The sequence below is a fragment of the Melospiza georgiana genome, chromosome 28 (assembly GCF_028018845.1).
Source record: "Melospiza georgiana isolate bMelGeo1 chromosome 28, bMelGeo1.pri, whole genome shotgun sequence".
Lineage (NCBI taxonomy): Eukaryota > Metazoa > Chordata > Aves > Passeriformes > Passerellidae > Melospiza > Melospiza georgiana.
Genome location: NC_080457.1, coordinates 4020600 through 4039029, shown reverse-complemented (window position 1 = coordinate 4039029; position 18430 = coordinate 4020600). Strand labels below are relative to the sequence as shown.

At 48.6% G+C, this 18430-nt stretch overlaps 3 protein-coding genes across 3 annotated transcripts; 1 reads left to right on the top strand and 2 right to left on the bottom strand.

Moving 5' to 3' along the window:
• Positions 1 to 2605: 2605 nt before the first annotated feature.
• Positions 2606 to 10661, bottom strand: LOC131094210 (gametocyte-specific factor 1-like). The gene is made up of 7 exons (XM_058041726.1): positions 10332 to 10661; positions 8322 to 8419; positions 6925 to 7051; positions 6279 to 6365; positions 5602 to 5662; positions 4443 to 4523; positions 2606 to 3743 (listed from the first exon to the last, which is right to left on the bottom strand). Exons 1-7 carry the CDS (start codon positions 10351 to 10353, stop codon positions 3692 to 3694), a joined length of 528 nt encoding a protein of 175 aa, XP_057897709.1. The 5' UTR covers positions 10354 to 10661; the 3' UTR covers positions 2606 to 3691.
• A 1980-nt stretch (positions 10662 to 12641) lies between these two features.
• LOC131094219 (feather keratin 1-like) lies at positions 12642 to 13380 on the bottom strand. Its single transcript, XM_058041738.1, has 2 exons — positions 13288 to 13380; positions 12642 to 12959 (listed from the first exon to the last, which is right to left on the bottom strand). Exons 1-2 carry the CDS (start codon positions 13378 to 13380, stop codon positions 12642 to 12644), a joined length of 411 nt encoding a protein of 136 aa, XP_057897721.1.
• Positions 12937 to 15939, top strand: LOC131094222 (feather keratin 1-like). Its single transcript, XM_058041741.1, has 3 exons — positions 12937 to 12961; positions 15257 to 15294; positions 15622 to 15939. Exons 1-3 carry the CDS (start codon positions 12937 to 12939, stop codon positions 15937 to 15939), a joined length of 381 nt encoding a protein of 126 aa, XP_057897724.1.
• Positions 15940 to 18430: the final 2491 nt, after the last annotated feature.

Sequence of the window (18430 nt, the reverse complement as noted above, 5' to 3'; positions counted from 1 at the left end):
TAAGGGGTTGGATCATCTTCTTCTTGCTCTTCAGTTCTGTTTTGAAGTAATTCCAATCCCCACAGCTACAAAACACTTATTAAATCAGAAAATAGCAGCAAAGAACACAGAAAGTTGTCAGTGCTGTATGTGTGAGCTTGATGCAGAGGGATGGGATGGGGCTGCACTGGGTCCTGTCAGGGTGGGCCCTGAGGGGCTTTGATGCCCTGAGCAGCAGCTTCAAATGGGACTGAAGCTCCAGGAGTGTGTGAGAGTGGGACTGGGCATGTGGAAGAAATCCAGGGAAGGTTTTATGCCCTGGTTTCACCTGGGATTGAGTTAATTTCCTCCCCAGCAGCTGTTCCCAGGGCTGTGTTTGGGATTCAGTATGGGAGTAATGTTGATAACACAGTAATGTTGATAACACAGCAATGGTTTAAATTAGGGATTTTTCACTCTGCCAGTGAGCAGAGGCTCAAGAAGCTGGCAGGGAACCTGAACTGGCCAGAGAGATATTCCACACCACAGAGAGTCATTCTGAGTGTATAAAAACTGGGAATGATGGCCTGGGAGGAGTCAGAGGGTCCTAAACAACTGTACTGGCACCAGCACTTGTCTCTCTGGGGTTTTATGTCTCCCTCTCTCATTTTTTTTTATTATTATTAATTATATCTAACTTTTTTTCAATTATTAAACTGTTCTTATCTCAGCCTCGAGTTTTACTTTCTCCCCCCCAATTCCCCCATCTCCTTGTGCAGGGCAGTGAGCTGAGATGTTTAGTTGCTGGCTGGGGTTAAATCTGAGAGGGAAATGTTTTTAAAAAAACGAAACCAGTGAGTATTTGAGCACTTAAAACCAGTGAAATGAGGGTAAGGTATGTGTAGAATAGAGGGGGAGATAATAAGTGATAAGAGATGATGATTGGGTGGGACAGAATTAATTTAGAAGGAAGATAATGTAAGTAACTACCAGAGGATGTTTGTCCTTGGCCCAAAGCCTGCTCTGTGTCTGCCTCTCCCTGTTCACTCTTCCCCAGGTTAACCGTGGAATGTCTGAGCTCAAGGAGATGTGTTAAAAATCAACCTCCTCTAGAAGCCCTTGGTGACACTGCCCAGGGCTGGAATTCTCAGCTGGAGGAAGAAAACATCTGTTCCCAGGCCATAAAGGTGAAGGTGTTGGGGGTAAAGGGAAAAGCTCTGTCAGCTCCCTGCTCCCGCCTCACTTTCTCTCCATGAGGTCCGTGGATGATGAGCCCTGCACCCCAGGGGAATCCTGGCATGGAGATTCCTGGCATGGAGATTTCCCAGTTCCCAGGGAAACCTGGCATGGAGCTTCTCCAGTGCAGGGAATCCTGGCATGGAGATTCCTGGCATGGAGATTCCCTAGTCCAAGGGAATCCTGGCATGGAGATTCTCCAGTACAGGGAATCCTGGCAAGGAGTTCCCTGGCATGGAGATTGCCCAATCCCAGAAAATCCTGGTATGGAGATTCTGCAGTCCCAGGGAATTCTGGCATGGAGATTCCCCAATCCCAGGGAATCCGGGTATGGAATTCCCTAGCATGGAGATTCTGCAGTCCCGAGGTATCCTGGTATGGAGATTCCTGGCATGGAGATTCCCCAGTCCCAGGGAATTCTGGTATGGAAATTCCTGGCATGGAGATTCCCAAGTCCCAGGGAATCCTGGCATGAAAATTCCTGGCATGGAGATTCCCAAGTCCCAGGGAATCCTGGCATGGAGATTCCTGGCATGGAGATTCTCCAGTCACAGGGAATCCTGGCATGGAGATTCCCCAATCCCAGGGAATCCGGGTGTGGAATTCCCTAGCATGGAGATTCTGCAGTCCCAGGGAATCCTGGCATGGAGTTCCCTGGCATGGAGATTTCCCAGCTCCAGGGAATCCTGGCATGGAGATTCCCTAGTCCAAGGGAATCCTGGCATGGAGATTCCCCAATCCCAGGTAATCCGGGTATGGAATTCCCTAGCATGGAGATTTCTCAGTCCCAAGGTATCCTGGCATGGAGATTCCTGGCATGGAGATTTCCCAGCTCCAGGGAATCCTGGCATGGATTTTCCCTCTTTCCCCTCAGCATTTCTCGGCTCCTGTTCCACTCCTCTTGGAAATCTTTGTGCCTTGGCTTAGGGAGGGGAAGGGCCAAGAGAAAGGAAGGGGAATCAGAGGGATCAGAGTCCTATCAACGTTCTGGAAAGGGGCAGCAGAAATTAAAGCCCAGCAGGATTGGAAATTATCCTGGAGTTGCAAATACAGGGCAGGAATATTGCCAGAGGCCTTGGCTGTGCTGGACACAGCAAAAGGGATTTGCTGCCTTGGGTCATTATGGGATGGCAGCATTGGGTGTGTAGGGATGGGGTCAGGAAAGCCCTGATGGAACAGGACATGGCAAGGACAGAGGTCAGCACACAATGGCCAAGGAGAGGGCACTGTCACAGATATATTTTATCAAAAATCCTTTTGCTAGGATTTTTTTCTCCTGAAAAGCTGAAAGGCCTCAGAAAGGAAATGTAAACAATGATTATCTGCTGCTGTGGAATGCAAGAGGTGCATCTGTGATTGGTCTCATCAAGAGCTTCCCATGCCAGCATTTATTGACTCCAAAGAAAAGCAGTTGCAGGCAATTGAAAACATTTTTATTTTAAATTGCTAACAAGAACCTTGACATAAGTTGACAGAACTTTAAAAGAATATTAATTTTGCACATTCAAGTCAACATGTATTATTTTCTACTAGTAGTATACAGATGGTGGAAATCCAGTTTTTAGGGGGAAATACGAAGGCATTAATCTCTTTCTATAAAAACATCATGTCTGGCATCTTAATTCTTTATGGTTGTATATTTAGATCCCATTTTGTACTTTGCATGTTTAGAAATAGACTGCTTGATCTGAACATTTTCAGTCCCAAACATGCATTTTTACTGATTTAAACCATTCCTACTCCCTTCCTCCCCCAAAGCAGAACAGGCACCTGAGAGCTCTCAAACACGTTTCAAGCATTAGAAAACTGCAAAACTTGAATGGAAACTGGAAAAAGCACCTCAGTGTCCACTCTGTTTGGAGTTGTTTGTGATGCAAGGAATTTGCAGAGGATTTTCAGTTAAGGTCTGCCTGGGGAAGTTCCTCACAGACAGGAGACAAAGGTAAGGCCCAAGGTGATAAATGCAAGGCCCAAGGTGATAAAGGCAAAGCTGAAGGTGCGAAGGTGCAAAAGTTGAGGTCAGGATGCTCTCAAAGCAGTCTCTGCAACTGACAACACAGTTTAAAACCCAGCCTGAATGCTTGTCATACCCTGAGTGGAGAAACTCAGACTCCAACAAAATAAAAACAAGATGTGGATGCATAGTAAAATACTTTTAAGTTTTCTTGTTACAAAAAAAACCAGAGACTTGGCAATTATGATGTTTTTTCTGTTCACAGGGAGCCACCATGACCCAAGGTTGGGCTAGGAAGGTTTCAGTGTACATTTATCAGTCTATTTTTTTCAAAAACAGTAACAAAATTCACCGAATAAAGGTGAGGGTAACTTTTAAAACAAGTGGTTGGGGGAAACATCTGCCAACCAAGGACAGTTCCACATATTCAAATGTTACAAGAAATATATCAGGCAACAAAAGCCAGGTGTAGAGAGTCCTGCCATCAGGTCCAGAGCATGTCTGTCTTCTGCAGGAGCTCTTCTGTCCAAACCAGGGAGACATTTACTGCTGGGGCAAAACTACATTCCAAGGGGAGGAACTAATACTCCGAATTCTGCAAAGGACAAAATACAATTTTTGCATGAGATGGACAAAAATGCAACAACTTCCCCCACTCCCCCAAGGGACAGTGGCCTCTGCAGGGGCTGCATTTGTCCCCTTGGCAACAAGGCTTGTCTAAAAGTGACATTTCAGTTTGGTTTGCCAGATTCAGCCCAACACTGTGGCAATTCTGTCTCTGGATGTGCAGGAGCTGTGCCTGCAGTGCCCTGAGAACACCAGGTTTAGTTGCTCCCAGTGAGAACCAGGACAATCATTCCTCAAAGCTGTTGCTTTGCTGCTAAAAGCAAATAAAAATCTTTCATTTCAGCATTGGAGCTCCTTCTCTCCCTCTCCCAGATGGAATTTGGTATTTTTTTCCCCCATTGGTGCTGGTTTAAGGACCCTGTTTCACTTCAGCTCTGACTTAGCTGAGCCTGACAGTGAACAGAGCACAAAGCAAAGGAAAAATCTGGTTTAAGTGAGGGGTGAAAGGGGATAATGGGGATGCTGTGTTTAGAGAGACAGAGCACACGTGGCCAGGAAACAGCTCTGCCTAAGCTGGGCCACAGGAATGGAGCAAGGAAACAGAGAGGATGCCTCAAAGGAAGGACACAGAGGATGATCCCAGCAGCAGATTCCCTCAGAAGCTGCTCCGTCCATGCAGGGGGAGGCACAAAGAGCTGTCCCAGGGATTCAGGAGCTCAGTACTCACAGGCCTGCAGACACACTGTATGGAAGGGTCTCAGGGGGCCGCATCCGGGAAGGCAACGAGTTGTTCTGCTCACTGATGGGGCTGGAATTGAGTGAATTTGGTTACTTCTGGCTCACATTTATGCATTTACTGCAGCAACGCCCTGGGGGATGGTGCTGTGCTATAGGAATGTGTCACCTTGTTGATGGAGTGACAAAAGTATCCTTTGTCTCCTTAAAAAGGAAAAAAGCCCCGAAGTTTCTCTCTTCAATGAGGTGAAAAAGACATTTCATAGGCCTGAGGGACTTCACCTCAAACTTAAGGATGGCCAAAAAGTCCCACCTAAGCAATTCACTAGAAAAAGAAAAGAACAAAGGAACTAAATTGCTTTTGTGAGGTGTTTTACCAGCAGCAAGAATCTCTTGCACCTGGATTGGTTTTTCTCTGCAAAGAGTTTTGTTATTTTGCTTTTTATTAAACCCCTTTGTTTCCAACACTGCAACAGAAGCCATCCTGCTGATTTTATGCCTCCAAAGGTAGCTGAGCTATGTTGGGTGAGGAACAGACCTCCAAGAGCTTCTGAGGCCTGGCTTGAGGAGGCAACTATTACTCTGTGCCACCCTGCTGGTGGTGCTGAGAGCTGGATGTGCTCGGAGAACTCAAAGGTCTTGCAAGGAGTCTGACAGGTGGAACCAGGTCAGCCCCTATGGAAGAGCTCACACCGAACTCAGAGCTGCCAGGGGCAGGATTATTGCTGGATTGTAAATAAACCTATTAAATAAACCTGTTAAATAAACATTAAAACACTTTGCCAGCCAGGGCAGCCCCTTCCTGTCCATCCTTGTTACCCCTGCCCCAAACTCTGACCACACTTTGGAAAGGGCACAAGGGGAGGATTCTGCTGACACAGAGCCCAATTTCAGCACATCTGCCAGACCCCAAGAGGAAGGAGCTCACAAGGAATCTCCCAAGGACTCAAAGAGCAGCCTGCCACAGGCACACAGGAGCAGTATCAGTGCTCCTGAGGGTTTCCTGCTCTGCTCCAGGCCACACTGAGCCAGCAGCAGGGCTCTACAGCAGCAAAGGCAGCTCCTGTTCAGCCATTAAGGTGAGGATGGGAGATGGCTGTAATATTTGTATAAACAAAACTGATGTAAAGAATCAAACTTCCATTCCCTACCTGCTCATGGCAGAGTTGATCACACCCCACACAAAAGTAGACTCAGATCCCTCCAGCAAGTCTGTGAAAGAGAGAGCAGATGTTGTGGCTCAGAACTAAGAAAGCCCAGAAACCATCATCAGATCAGTGGCTTAAATGGCTTCCCACTGCCAGAGGGCAGGGCTGGATGGGATACTGGGCAGGAATTGTTCCCTGGCAGGGTGGGGAGAGTGCCCAGAGAAGCTGTGACTGCCACTAGATCCCTGGAAGTGTCCAAGGTCAGGTTGGATGGGACTTAGAGCACTCTGGGCCAGTGGAAGGTGTCCCTGCCCATGGAATGAGATGAACTTTAAGGTGCCATCCAAGCCAAACCATTCAGGGATTCTGTGATCAGGAATATTTCTGTCATATTTTTACATGTTCAAGAGGGAGGAAAAGTTGACCTGTGAGGAATGTTTCCATTGCTATCACCACACATAAGGCACAAAAGCTCTTATGGGAGGAAGGGGTGCTTGGAAATCTCTTCCCATGCTCATTCTGGCAGGCATTTTGGATTGCTCTCTATACCAAGCCAAGCCTGCTGGGTTCAGAGATCCACGTTCACATGAATGATAAGCAAAGTGTCCTACAAGGCAGCCCTGAGCACTCCTGGGCTCACACTGGCCAGGAAGAAGGCAGCACATGGGCAAATTCCTCACCTGTTTCCCAGTCTTCAGCACTTGGAGGTGCCTGCCATGTGCTCCCATTATTCAGCTGCTCCTGTGAGGACTCAGAGGATCGGCTCACTTCAGGAAAAGAGAAAACACAGTGACCAGCAGCCCTTAAATCCATTAAAATCCATGAAATACTTTGGAGCAAGCTGTGAAACACCTCTGGGCTTTAGAGCAAGCAAATAGGTTGGGGACAGCTGAAATGCAGCAACTTCAAATTTGCTTTTTTAAATGAAAAAGAGAAGACCCTGCTCTCTGAAACTCAGAGCAGGAATTCTGCAGTGAAGAGGAAACCTACTGACATGGATGTAGGCATCACTGCCTGTGCACCTCTACAGAAGACAGAAACTGTAAGAAGAGCAGCCCATCCTTGTGGCCATTAATGCATCCCACTCTTCCTTCCAGAAGCATTTCCTGCACAGTTTTGGGTAAAACCTTTCCATTCAACAAGCCTGATAACAAAATACATGCAAAACCTACCCAGAGCAGCTGCCATATTATCAAGAAACTGCCCAACAAAGCCAAGCAAATGAGATCAAGCTTCCCCAAAGCTGCTGTGTCACACAAAACTACAGACAAGCATCTGCCTCCCACTTCTGGGTTGTTCCACCTCAGTCCCCAGGGTGTCTCTTACCCACATCTTGCTCCACAAAGGCTTTGTCATTGCACTTCATGATGTGCTTGCTGAGGTCAGCCTGAGGAACCAGGTGACGAGCGTTGAAGGGACATGTGGCCAATTTCTTTGCAATTTCAGGGTTGCTCTGGACAAGGGAAAACCAAAATTATGCCCCACATCTGTCAAATTTACTTACCTCTTGTTGATACATAAGAAAAAAAAGACTGGGATGTTTGTGGTGTTGCTTTGAAAAATACAAAAATGAACAAGAAATTGCAATGTACTGGTTAGACACTAAATACAAATGAAGATGAATTTTCTTCCATTCACAGAAACTGAGCCATCCTGACTGAAATAGAACAGGGCCTCAGCAAACTCCCTACAGAGCACCCTGGGGCAGTCCCTGCCATGGCAGGGGTGGCTTTCAGGTCCCTTCCAACCCAAACCATCCTGTGATTCCATGATTCTTAAACAGTTCTAGCCAAGAAATCCAACTTGCTCTGCTTGCAGTGTCCCTGTTTGGGTCAGGGCTGTGTTCTGCACAGAGCAATGGCAGACTGAGCTGGGTGGAAGTGTTAATTGGATTTTATGCATAAGGGATGCAAAGGAAACAACAAAATTGTCCTAAGCAAGAGGGACAATCTCCACCCAGACCCTTGCCACTGCAAATAACACTGTGGCATCTTCAGATGGACCAGTGACAATCCCCAAGCTGCTCTGCTAATTGCTAATTATTTAGACACTGGCTTTATCTGCTTGATGATCACTATCCCACCTCATCCTGAAAGTGGAAAAATGAACATGGCCTCCCTGTGAGAGGAGAGACCAGAGTCTCCTCCCTGAACTACCCATGAAAGATCTGTCTCCTTCCAACAGAGCCAGACTGTGAATGGGTGAGTGTCACACACATCTTTTATGAAAAATCCTTTCTTTAGGATTTTTTTCTCCTGAAAAGCCTCAGGATCAAAATGTAAACAATGGTTATCTGCTGCTGTGGAATGCAACAGGTGCATCTGTGATTGGTCTTATGTGGTTATTTCTAATTAATGGCCAATCATAGTCAGCTGGGTCAGACTCTCTGTCCGAGCCACAAACCTTTGTTATCATTCTTCCTTTTTCTATTCTTAGCCAGCCTTCTGATGAAATCCTTTCTTCTATTCTTTTAGTATAGTTTTAATATAAAATATATCATAAAATAATAAATCAGCCTTCAGAAACATGGAGTCAGATCCTCATCTCTTCCCTCATCCTCAGACCCCTGTGAACACGGTCACAGGTGAATTCCTGTGTGCCTGGAGCTGTCACTAAACAAATCCTCAAGTTCTATGAAATAAAAGTTAAACAGGGCTACTTGTCAGGAAAAGTAGGAACACAGAGAAGCACAGAGTCACTCAGTCACTGCCTGCCCAGCTCACCTCCTTACACTTCACCAGGTGATAGGGAAACCTCCGTGCTCTGATCCAATGGTGTTTAACCAGGGGGCACTGGATTAACCTCTCTGGATCCAGCAAATCTGGGGGAACAGAGAACAGGGAAGAGCATCTGGTTAGGAAGATGAGAATCGCTCACACACTGGGGAAAACCCCACAGCACCACATCAGGGCTGTGGTCTGAGGGAGTTCAACTAGTTGCTCTTAGTTTGAAGCCATTCATTAAGGCAGGCACCTGCTTTGCATAACCAAATTAATTAAACATGAAGTTTTCATAACTGAGACATTATTTAAAACAGAGGAGAGTCAGCACCAGTGAGTGTAACAACTCTTTAGGTTACCTTATTAGGGAGGCACCCACCCTTACTCCAAGGGAAAGCCAGCAGCACTTCCCAGCTCTCCTGGAGGAGCATCAGTGGCATCATGGCACACCCACCAGCACCTCAACCAAATCCTTTTTCCATCAACAGCTTGTTTTGCTGGAGGCAGAATGTGAAGGAACTGAGTTACACTCTGGAGGGAGCAGTGTGTCTAACATGCCACATGAGACTCTGAATGAAGCTTTTAATCATGTAATTATTTAGGAGCTGAGGCGTTACTGAAGCAGCAAAAACACTGAGGAACAAACATTGAATGTGAAGCAGCATGAATCCATGCATACATAATTGTCTACAACATACATTAAAATATAAATATTAATAAATATGGATATTCTCAGTGAGGAAGAGAGGCAGCCAGGAGGAGACACAAGGCCCCAGTACTGCCTGTGGGGTACACACCAAGCAGCCTGGGCTGCTCCCATCCTTTCTGCTCTGCAGGGGCTTTCAGCACATTCAGGACTGGATTATGCAGGAGCCAACCCAGCTCTAGGCACTGGCTGCTGCTGCTGCCTCTGCCCTCCTCTCACACACGTGGCTCCATCAGGTCCCAGGCTGGCAGCTGTAAAAATGCTGTTCCAGGAGTCCCAACGAACAGAATTCAGGCTAAGAGGAACATGAAAAAAGAAGGGACAGACAGGATCCTTGTCTCCACCTGGGCTGTGCAGTGCTGCTGCCTCTGAGCACCTCTCACCTCAAGAGACAACTCGGGGGAATTTGCATTGGCTCAGCTGCCCCTGGAAGAGCAATCACAAGTGGCTTTGTTACTGAAAACGTGAAAAATTTAACACTAACACTGTTATTTCAGTATGAGAAAGCAGCATTAATTTTTTTTAGCACTGGCTACGTGGGGGATGCTCCTCCCAACATCCCCTCCTCCCCTCTGAGGAGGGTTTCTTCTCCTTGAATGCATTCCAACTATGTGGTCAGGCCAAGACACACCCTTTATCAGGCACACAAGTCTGTATTCTCCCGGCTAACATACCCACTAGTGCATGTTAATCACCGATATATGTAAATACAGGATTAAGCACTGTCTGTTTAAGGAATTCACAAGGCCAAACACTACTTGTTAAGAGATTTTTCCAATCGCTTTTCCCTCTGAACTGGCGCCACGCAGGACCAAATGTGTTGCCAGTGAAGGGAAAGGGGACAGACACAAGCAGCAGAGGAAGAGCAGAGCCCGGAGCAGCTCAGGCAGTCAAGCAGCAATTTATACACGGCTGAAACCACCAAAGGCACCACAATAATGCCACGTGCAGGGAGAACCTTGTACCTGACACTGCATTGAAACGGATGCCAAAACCGCCTGCAGCGGCTGAGCCGGGAGACACGGGGGGGAAGCCACGCTCGAACCAAACAAAACAAAGTCGCTTTATTCAGTTAAATCCTGCACCCGGTGGGGCGACCTGGGCTGGAATCAGCGGGAGAGAGCCTGCCCGGCTCGGGCACTGGGCATGGGGACGGACCGGGGCAAAGAGGGGACAAACCCGGCTGGGGGTGCGGGACAAACCCGGCCCCAGGGGGAACAGACCCCAGTGGCGCCGCTGTGGTCCCGACCATGCCCGCACCGACGGGCGCTTTCCCCGTCCCTCCCCAACCAAGCCTCGAGCCTCACCGAAGTCCTCCTCAAGCTCCATGGCGGGGCCGGGCTGGGTCCGCTCTGGGTCCGGACGAAGCGTGGAGTCGGCTGTGGGGGCCGGGACTGCCTCAAGGCCGGCCGCGGGGGCGGTGCGGAGCCGGCTGTGGGCCAAGTCCACCTCGGGATTGGTTGGAGGGTCGGCTGCGGATCCGAGTCCGCCTGGGGGTCGGCTGTGGATCCGAGTTCACCTCGGGGTTGGTTGTGGGGTTCGGCTGTGGATCCGAATCCGACTCGGGGTCGGTTGTGGATCCGAATCCGCTTCGGGGTTGGTTGTGGGGTTCGGCTGTGGATCCGAGTCCGCCTCGGGGTCGGTTGTGGGGTCGCCTGTGGGGCCGGGCCGCTCTCGCACTTCCCGCCCAGTCGCGGTTGCCGGGGCAACGCCGCGTGCGCGGCGCCATCGAGGGCGGCCGGGCCTGGAGGCGCCGCTGGGCCCCGAGCCCGGGCCGGGACCCTGGAACTTTGGAGATACCCCTTGAACACCTTTTAATTACATCAGCCTGTTGCATGTTCATAAACAATTATGCAGAGTAAACTTTTCCCTCAAACTAGTCTACGTGTTCCAATTATTGTTTAGCTTGGCTGCTCCTTGTATTCACCTTTTCAGATCGTGTGTGTTTTTGGGTGCTGTTTTTAGTCCTTTTTTATCATCACCTCCAGTTGCTGGGCCTTGGTCCACTCTGTCTTCAGACAGTGAGTGCTGACAGTTGGCAGATCTGTACAGGTGTCCTCATCCTGTGTTCATTGAGTGTTACCCCATCCAATTTTAACACAAGCACACTGATATCAGCTATTTCATTACTATGTCTAAGCTTCTTTAACAACAGAAATAAAACTTATATCTTTATAACAAAGTTACTTAACACCACATGTATAAAATCCATTTTAATATTTGTAAAAAGCCAATATTGTAATATGTATCTATAACACAGGGTTGTCTGGCGGCAACAACACAGAGGGGAGAAGAGAGGATTAAAGGGAGGACAAAAAGTCACACATCAAAAAAACTTTAAACGTTAGCAAAGTTTCTTTTAAGACATAATATCCATTCCTCATCTGCAAGAGCTAATCACCACACCACATAAGACAAATTATTTTGGCTGGAATGGAGTTGATTCTGTCTGTGATTGCACAGTAGCTGGCACAGTGCTGTGCTTTGACTTTAGCATGGGAAGAACACTGATAATGTTGCCCACAAAAATTGCATTGATTACCTGGTGCATTATTACAAGCCAATAATTACACACTCGAGGGAAATATCAGTCATTTAAGTCAGAGTGGCACAAGCCTGGGTGCTCAGTGGACTTCCACAATGCCAAATATTAAAATTTTTACTGCTTGTACATTTTAGCAAACAAAGGAGAGTGGTCGTTCATTGGCTACATGTAACACAGCTCTTTTATTAATTAGTATTCTATCTTCTGTTGGCTAATGAATCTCTCATTTCTCATGCTATTTAGTCCATATGCTCAGTCCTTTTCTTCTGGGTCGGTGGTCTGTGTGTTGGTGGCTGTGATCTGCCCCTGCTGGAATTATCTTTTACCCTCTTGGACCTGATTTTAACACAATTGCTCAGTTGGCTTTGTTAGTTTCTTCCTTATCTTGGGAGTTCTGCCAGACGTCCTTGAAGGCTGTAAATTCTACATTCCTGGTGTCCTGTGCAGTGTTTTGCCCTCCTTCACAAGCTTTGTTAACCTCTCCCTAGCTCTGACACTGATGAAGCATGCCCAGCTAAACCTTAACAAGGCAATTCCAGGAGCAAGTTTTCTTCTAACACCTGGATGTGACTTATACAGTTTGCTGGCTGCTCTCTATTTCACAGATTAAATCTCTCTTCTTGTCGATTAGCCTTGATCCTCTTTTGGGCAGGGGAATAAATGAGAGGGAGACATGGACTGCAATGCAAAAGAACTTTAATGATTCAAAACAGGAAAATTGGGTCAATCCAAGGTGAGGTGCCAATGCAGAGAGCACCAGGGGCAAACAACAATCTGTTGTGTTTTCCAAGGAGGTGCCCACAAAGGAGTGCAGGGCCTGCAGGTGCTCCCCAGGATGGCTGAGTGGGACTCACAGCCCCGGGGAGCACAAGGGAACAGGGATACAGGAGGGAAAGGAGAGAGTGGCAGGGAACAGAGGCAGTGCTGGGCTGTGCTTGCCAAGAGCCCAGGCTGGCCCTGTCCCTCTGCAAGGGCTGCAGGGCTTGCTCAGCCCCTCAGGAAGCACCAAAGCCATGCTGCGTGCCCAGGGCGGCTCCATCCTGGCACTGCCTGGGTTCCTTCCCCAGCAGCTTCAGCAGGGGAGGCCACAGATGCCACTGCCCAGGCCAGAGAGGCCAAAGCCCCCAGAGCTGATGGGCACTCCCTGAGAGCTGAGGATGCTGCCAACAGCAGCAGAGCTGGAGGATCCCACGGCGGTGTTCTGTGGGAAGGAGCTGAGGATGGGCCCAGGCAGAGTCACCACCACGGGCGAGGGCTGGATGAAGACGGTGGAGTCCTGGCACTGCCTGACACAGGGCTCATTGCAGCTGCTGCCCAGCGGGGTGGGCCCACAGGGCTGGCAGGGCTGGCACCGGGGGTAGCAGGACATGGCTTGGGGCTGCAGGTGCACCTGGGAGAGAGCAGAGAGAAATAAATCACAAGGAGTGGGTAAGGATCCAACTGTTACCTCACCAGGAGAGAGCCAAGGCATGAGCTGGGAATGAGAGCTGAAGGCTGTTTGAGGAGGCACATGGGCTCTTCCCCTCAAGCCCAGGGATGTCCCCAACCAGCCCAAAACTGGGGCAATACTTCTGCCAAGACCCAGCAGTCACACACCTCCCACTCCTTTCCTCCTCTCACAAAGAGCATCTGCAAGACCTCACACGGGACAAAGTCACAGGTATGTGCAAGAAATCCCAGAGAAGAAGGAGAAAACGGAGAATAGGCTTCAAACTCACCTTGTTCTCAAGGAGATGGAGGTGAGAGGAGTGAATGTGAGAATGGGGAGAAGAGCCTCCTTTTATACAGATCCTGCATTGCCCCAGGCCCATAATCCTGCACAAGGGTGGTAATTTTTGAACAGACTCATCTTCAAAGGAAAACATCCCTTATAGGGGCAGCAATTCACATTTTGTTTCCATCAAGGCTGCCATTTCATTTCCTCATTTCCAGCATTCCTGCCCTGCATTGCAGGATCCTTTCATGTTCTGTGATGAGAAGCAAAGGATATCCCAGGCAGAGCTGTGTCAGCAAGGGCACATGACCCTTGCTGACACAGCTCTGGATGAAGGCTGGGAATGTTGGTTTAGGGCAATGAAAAGCAACTCTTTGCAGTACCCCTTGCAGGAAGAGTCCTTGTCTCACACTGCACATGTCAGAGGGCATCCAAATAATCTGCTTTTTCTGGACATTTCACTTGCTTCTCTCTGTTCTCTGCAAGGGTCATGAGCTGCAGCATGTCCAGGCAGCCAGGCTGTGCCAATGTTTCAGCTCTCTTCCCCTTGATGCCCTTTGCTCTGGAGGGGATGTTTGCCAGGCTTTAGGAAAGCCAAAGCCCACCTGGACATGAATCAGGAGAGCACATGGAGGGGCAATAAGAAGGTCTTCTCCAGACAGGCCATCAGTAAATGGAGCCCTAGACACAAGCAGCCCCAGGATTCACCAGGGCAGCTTCCCTGAGGGCAGGGGGTACAGGAAAGGTGAACATCCTCAAAGGTTCACGTCCTTGGTCTTTACCATCAGGAATTGCTGTCGGGAACTGAAGTTCCTGGTGCTGATTGGAACAACTGGAACAGAAAAGATTTCCCCAAGCAGAACAGAATCCTATGGGGGAACATCCAAACACACTGGTCGAAATGAGTGTGTGTGAACTGATGTTATGTGTTCACTGGTACAAAGCCTTTCTCAACTCCCTTTGAAAGTCACAGTGACCATGGAACACACCTGAGAACTGGAAGAAAGCCAGTGAGTGTCTTGTCTTCAAGAGAGGCATGAAAGGAGTCAGGGAAGAACAGGCCAGTCAGACTTGATATCTGGAAAGCTCATAGAGAAAATCACTACAAAATCCAACATGCAGTGCTCAGGGAGGAGGTGTGCTCAGAAATGCCCTGGATGCAAAACCGGATTTCAAACTACAGCAAGTGAGGGATGCTCTTCCCTGCCCTGCAGACATGGAGGCAGCTGGGCAGCGTCCCAGGAGGGCAAGGGAATGCCTTCAGTAGGCAAATTTCCAGGGACAGACTCTCCTGACCCATGGAGAGTCACGCTCTAATTGTGGTGTGAGGTCAAGCCAGGAGTGTGTGATGTCTGCAGGCTTTGTGCCAGGCAGGGCTGAACTCCCTTCCAGCAAGGGCAGCTCCATCCAACACCCTGGAGAACCATCTTCAAGCACTGGGCTGAGCCCAGACCCACAGCTCCAGGCAGGGAAAGGCCTTTGCCCTCAGCCTGACTTGCTTGGCAGCACTGCCACAGCTCAGGGTGTTTGCAGAATTGACAATGTGTGGCAGGACTTTGTGTGTCCTCCAGGTCAGGGTGCAAAGGGTGCAGCCAAAATGCATCATGGGGTGAAAAGAGGGGTAGAAAAGGCACTGTCCCAAGAGTGAACACATCCCTCAGGCAGTAAGGAAGTACAGAACTCCACATGGGTCAACTTGAGCCTTGATTCCTGCCCATACTATTGTGCTCCTGCACAAGAAATCCTTGTACTTCTCATCCCACTGCATGGTAGAAGCCTCCATGACTTAGTGGGAATGTCAGAAATGGGGAAATGAAATGGCAAAAAGATGAAAACCAAACCACAATCTGTGCCATTGGCTAGAATGTTTTGCTTTGAGATGAGTGTGTAGGAAAATTACTGTCCTTGTGCAGTGACTCTGGGCCTGGGGCATTGCAGGAGCAGTATAAAAGCAGCACCTTCTCCTCACTCTCTCATCCACTCCTCTCACCTCCATCTCCTTGAGAACAAGGTGAGTTTGAAGCCTATTTTCCATTTTCTCCTTCTTCTCTGGGATTTCTTGCACATACCTGTGACTTTGTCCCGTGTGAGATCTTGCAGATGCTCTTTGTGAGAGGAGGAAAGGAGTGGGAGGTGTGTGATTGCTGGGTCTTGGCAGAAGTATTGCCCCAGTTTTGGGCTGGTTGGGGACATCCCTGGGCTTGAGGGGAAGAGCCCATGTGCCTCCTCAAACAGCCTTCAGCTCTCATTCCCAGCTCTTGCCTTGGCTCTCTCCTGGTGAGGTAACAGTTGGATCCTTACCCACTCCTTGTGTTTATTTCTCTCTGCTCTCTCCCAGGTGCACCTGCAGCCCCAAGCCATGTCCTGCTACCCCCGGTGCCAGCCCTGCCAGCCCTGTGGGCCCACCCCGCTGGGCAGCAGCTGCAATGAGCCCTGTGTCAGGCAGTGCCAGGACTCCACCGTCTTCATCCAGCCCTCGCCCGTGGTGGTGACCCTGCCCGGGCCCATCCTCAGCTCCTTCCCCCAGAACACCGCCGTGGGATCCTCCAGCTCTGCTGCTGTTGGCAGCATCCTCAGCTCTCAGGGAGTGCCCATCAGCTCTGGGGGCTTTGGCCTCTCTGGCCTGGGCAGTGGCATCTGTGGCCTCCCCTGCTGAAGCTGCTGGGGAAGGAACACAGGCAGTGCCAGGATGGAGCCGCCCTGGGCATGCAGCATGGCCTTGGTGCTTCCTGAGGGGCTGAGCAAGCCCTGCAGCCCTTGCAGAGGGACAGGGCCAGCCTGGGCTCTTGGCAAGCACAGCCCAGCCCTGCCTCTGTTCCCTGCCACTCTCTCCTTTCCCTCCTGTGTCCCTGTTCCCTTGTGCTCCCCGGGGCTGTGAGTCCCACTCAGCCATCCTGGGGAGCACCTGCTGGCCCTGCACTCCTTTGTGGGCACCTCCTTGGAAAACACAACAGATTGTTGTTTGCCCCTGGTGCTCTCTGCATTGGCACCACCTCACCTTGGATTGACCCAATTTTCCTGTTTTGACTCATTAAAGTTCTTTTGCATTGCAGTCCATGTCTCCCTCTCATTTATTCCCCTGCAGATCCTCTCCCAACATGCTCAAAAAGAGAGGTGTTGCTCTGGGCTGGATGTGGGAAGGGATTGTTGGAGATGGTTGTTCACAGCGTGTTAACACAGGCAAAATTTAAATATTCTTAATGATGCAATGGGTAACTCCATTTTCTAATTTCTTCTTCTGACATCTAATTGCTGCTTCCAGTAAATTGTACTTATCTAAGCCTGTGATCTTTGCTTTTTGTGCCTACAATTCTCCTCCACAGAAGGAGGGGAAGGGGTGAGAGCAGCACATGGCTTTATTTGGATCATTAAATTGGAGAATACCATTGTCGAACCACGACAAAGATTTTACTGTATTTTCCAGCCTTATTCAGTAAAAAGGAGCCCTAACCAGTGAAATAGGCAGCAGCTGCCTCCCCTAGTCAAGGACATCTGGGAAGAACAAACCTTAAAGATGTAATTGTTATGGTTTGGCCCAGGTGAGCAGGAGGGGACACGGGCAACACCTCCATGTTATCATTCCAGCTCATGTCCTTTCCATATTTATTCTGTCTTGCTTCCAGGAAGAAGGGAAATTTCAGATGGTTTCACCCTCCTCCAGGGTTTTTCCCTTGTTCCTCCCAGAGGGAAAAACCCTGGAGGAGGGTGGAACCATCTGAAATTGTTTCACTTTCCTGTGAAGAATTTCTTAGTCTCATAGCTTTTGGTATTAATATTGTAGCTGTTACTGTTTATATTCTTGTCTCATTGCTGTTTCCAATAAATTGTTCTTATCTCAGTCTTTGATCTTTGACTTTTGTGTTTCCAGCTGGAAGGGAAGGGGAAGCCAGTGTTGGTGTGGATTTTTTTTTTTTTTTAGCAAGACCACTAAACTGGAGAATACCATCCCTAAAACACAACAGTAATAAATAAAGATGTGTGGTAGATTGCAGTTAGCATCTCTTACACAGGGACATCAGCAGAAAAAGAAGTTTTTAAGGGTGTAGTGAATCAAGATGTTGATGTGTGTCTATGTATACATTGCTAACCTGGCAGAATATTCAAGGTCCATGTATCCTATAGCTGAATTATGTTCTTTGCAATACTGAAAGTCACAGCTACAGGTCAAAAAGACCCTTGTGAAGAGCCTTCCCCTGTGCATGTGTAGAATTGAGCTGGGGTTGTGTCACTTGTATGGAACTCCCAATAGAGAGCTGTACTTGGAAAGTTTCTATTTCTGAATTTCTGTGTACAAATAATGACATGAAAAGTCTGGTGGGTATGCTTGATTTGGGGAGTTCCACCAAGCATCCAGGCTTGTGCAACTCTGACATAAATAATGTCTCTGCTGAGTGTGTGATTATTCAGCTGTTGTGGAGTGGGTCGCAAATCTGATTTTTTGGGCAACACAAGCAAACCCAATCTGTGATTCCATGGGAACACAGGTCTGTGAGAAGGCAGCCCACTGCACTGTGTCCCTCCTTTTGGGGATCCTGTGGTTAGGATGGGACCTCCTGGAGTCTGATGGGAAGCTGGTCCTTTGTCTTGTAACACATTCATTGCAGAGTATTTGTGTCAAACATTCAGCTTAAAGAGGACAGAGGTGCATGGTTGTCCCTGGACCATGCAGGGTAATTTTATGATGTTCTAGGGTTATTCTATTCTATTCTATTCTATTCTATTCTATTCTATTCTATTCTATTCTATTCTATTCTATTCTATTCTATTCTATTCTATTCTATTCTATTCTATTCTACCAAGAAGAGCTTTGGGGTGCCTGTGGGGTGATAGGCCTGCCACAAACCAGAACTGTGCTCTGGCATCCAAACCAGCTTGGGCAGCAGGACAAGGAAGGGGATTCTGCCATGCTCAGGTGAGACCCCAACTGCAGAGCTGCCTCCAACTCAAGGGTCCCAGCACAGGAAGGATGTGGAGCTGTTGGAGTGAGTCCAGAGGAATCTGAGATTATCAGAGGGATGGAGCAGCTCTGCTGTGAGGAAAGGCTGGGAGAATTGGGGCTGCAGGAGAGGAAAAGCTTTGGGGTGATGTAATTGTGGCCTTGCAGTACCTGAAGGGAATTTACAGTCAAGATGTGGAGAGATTGTTTA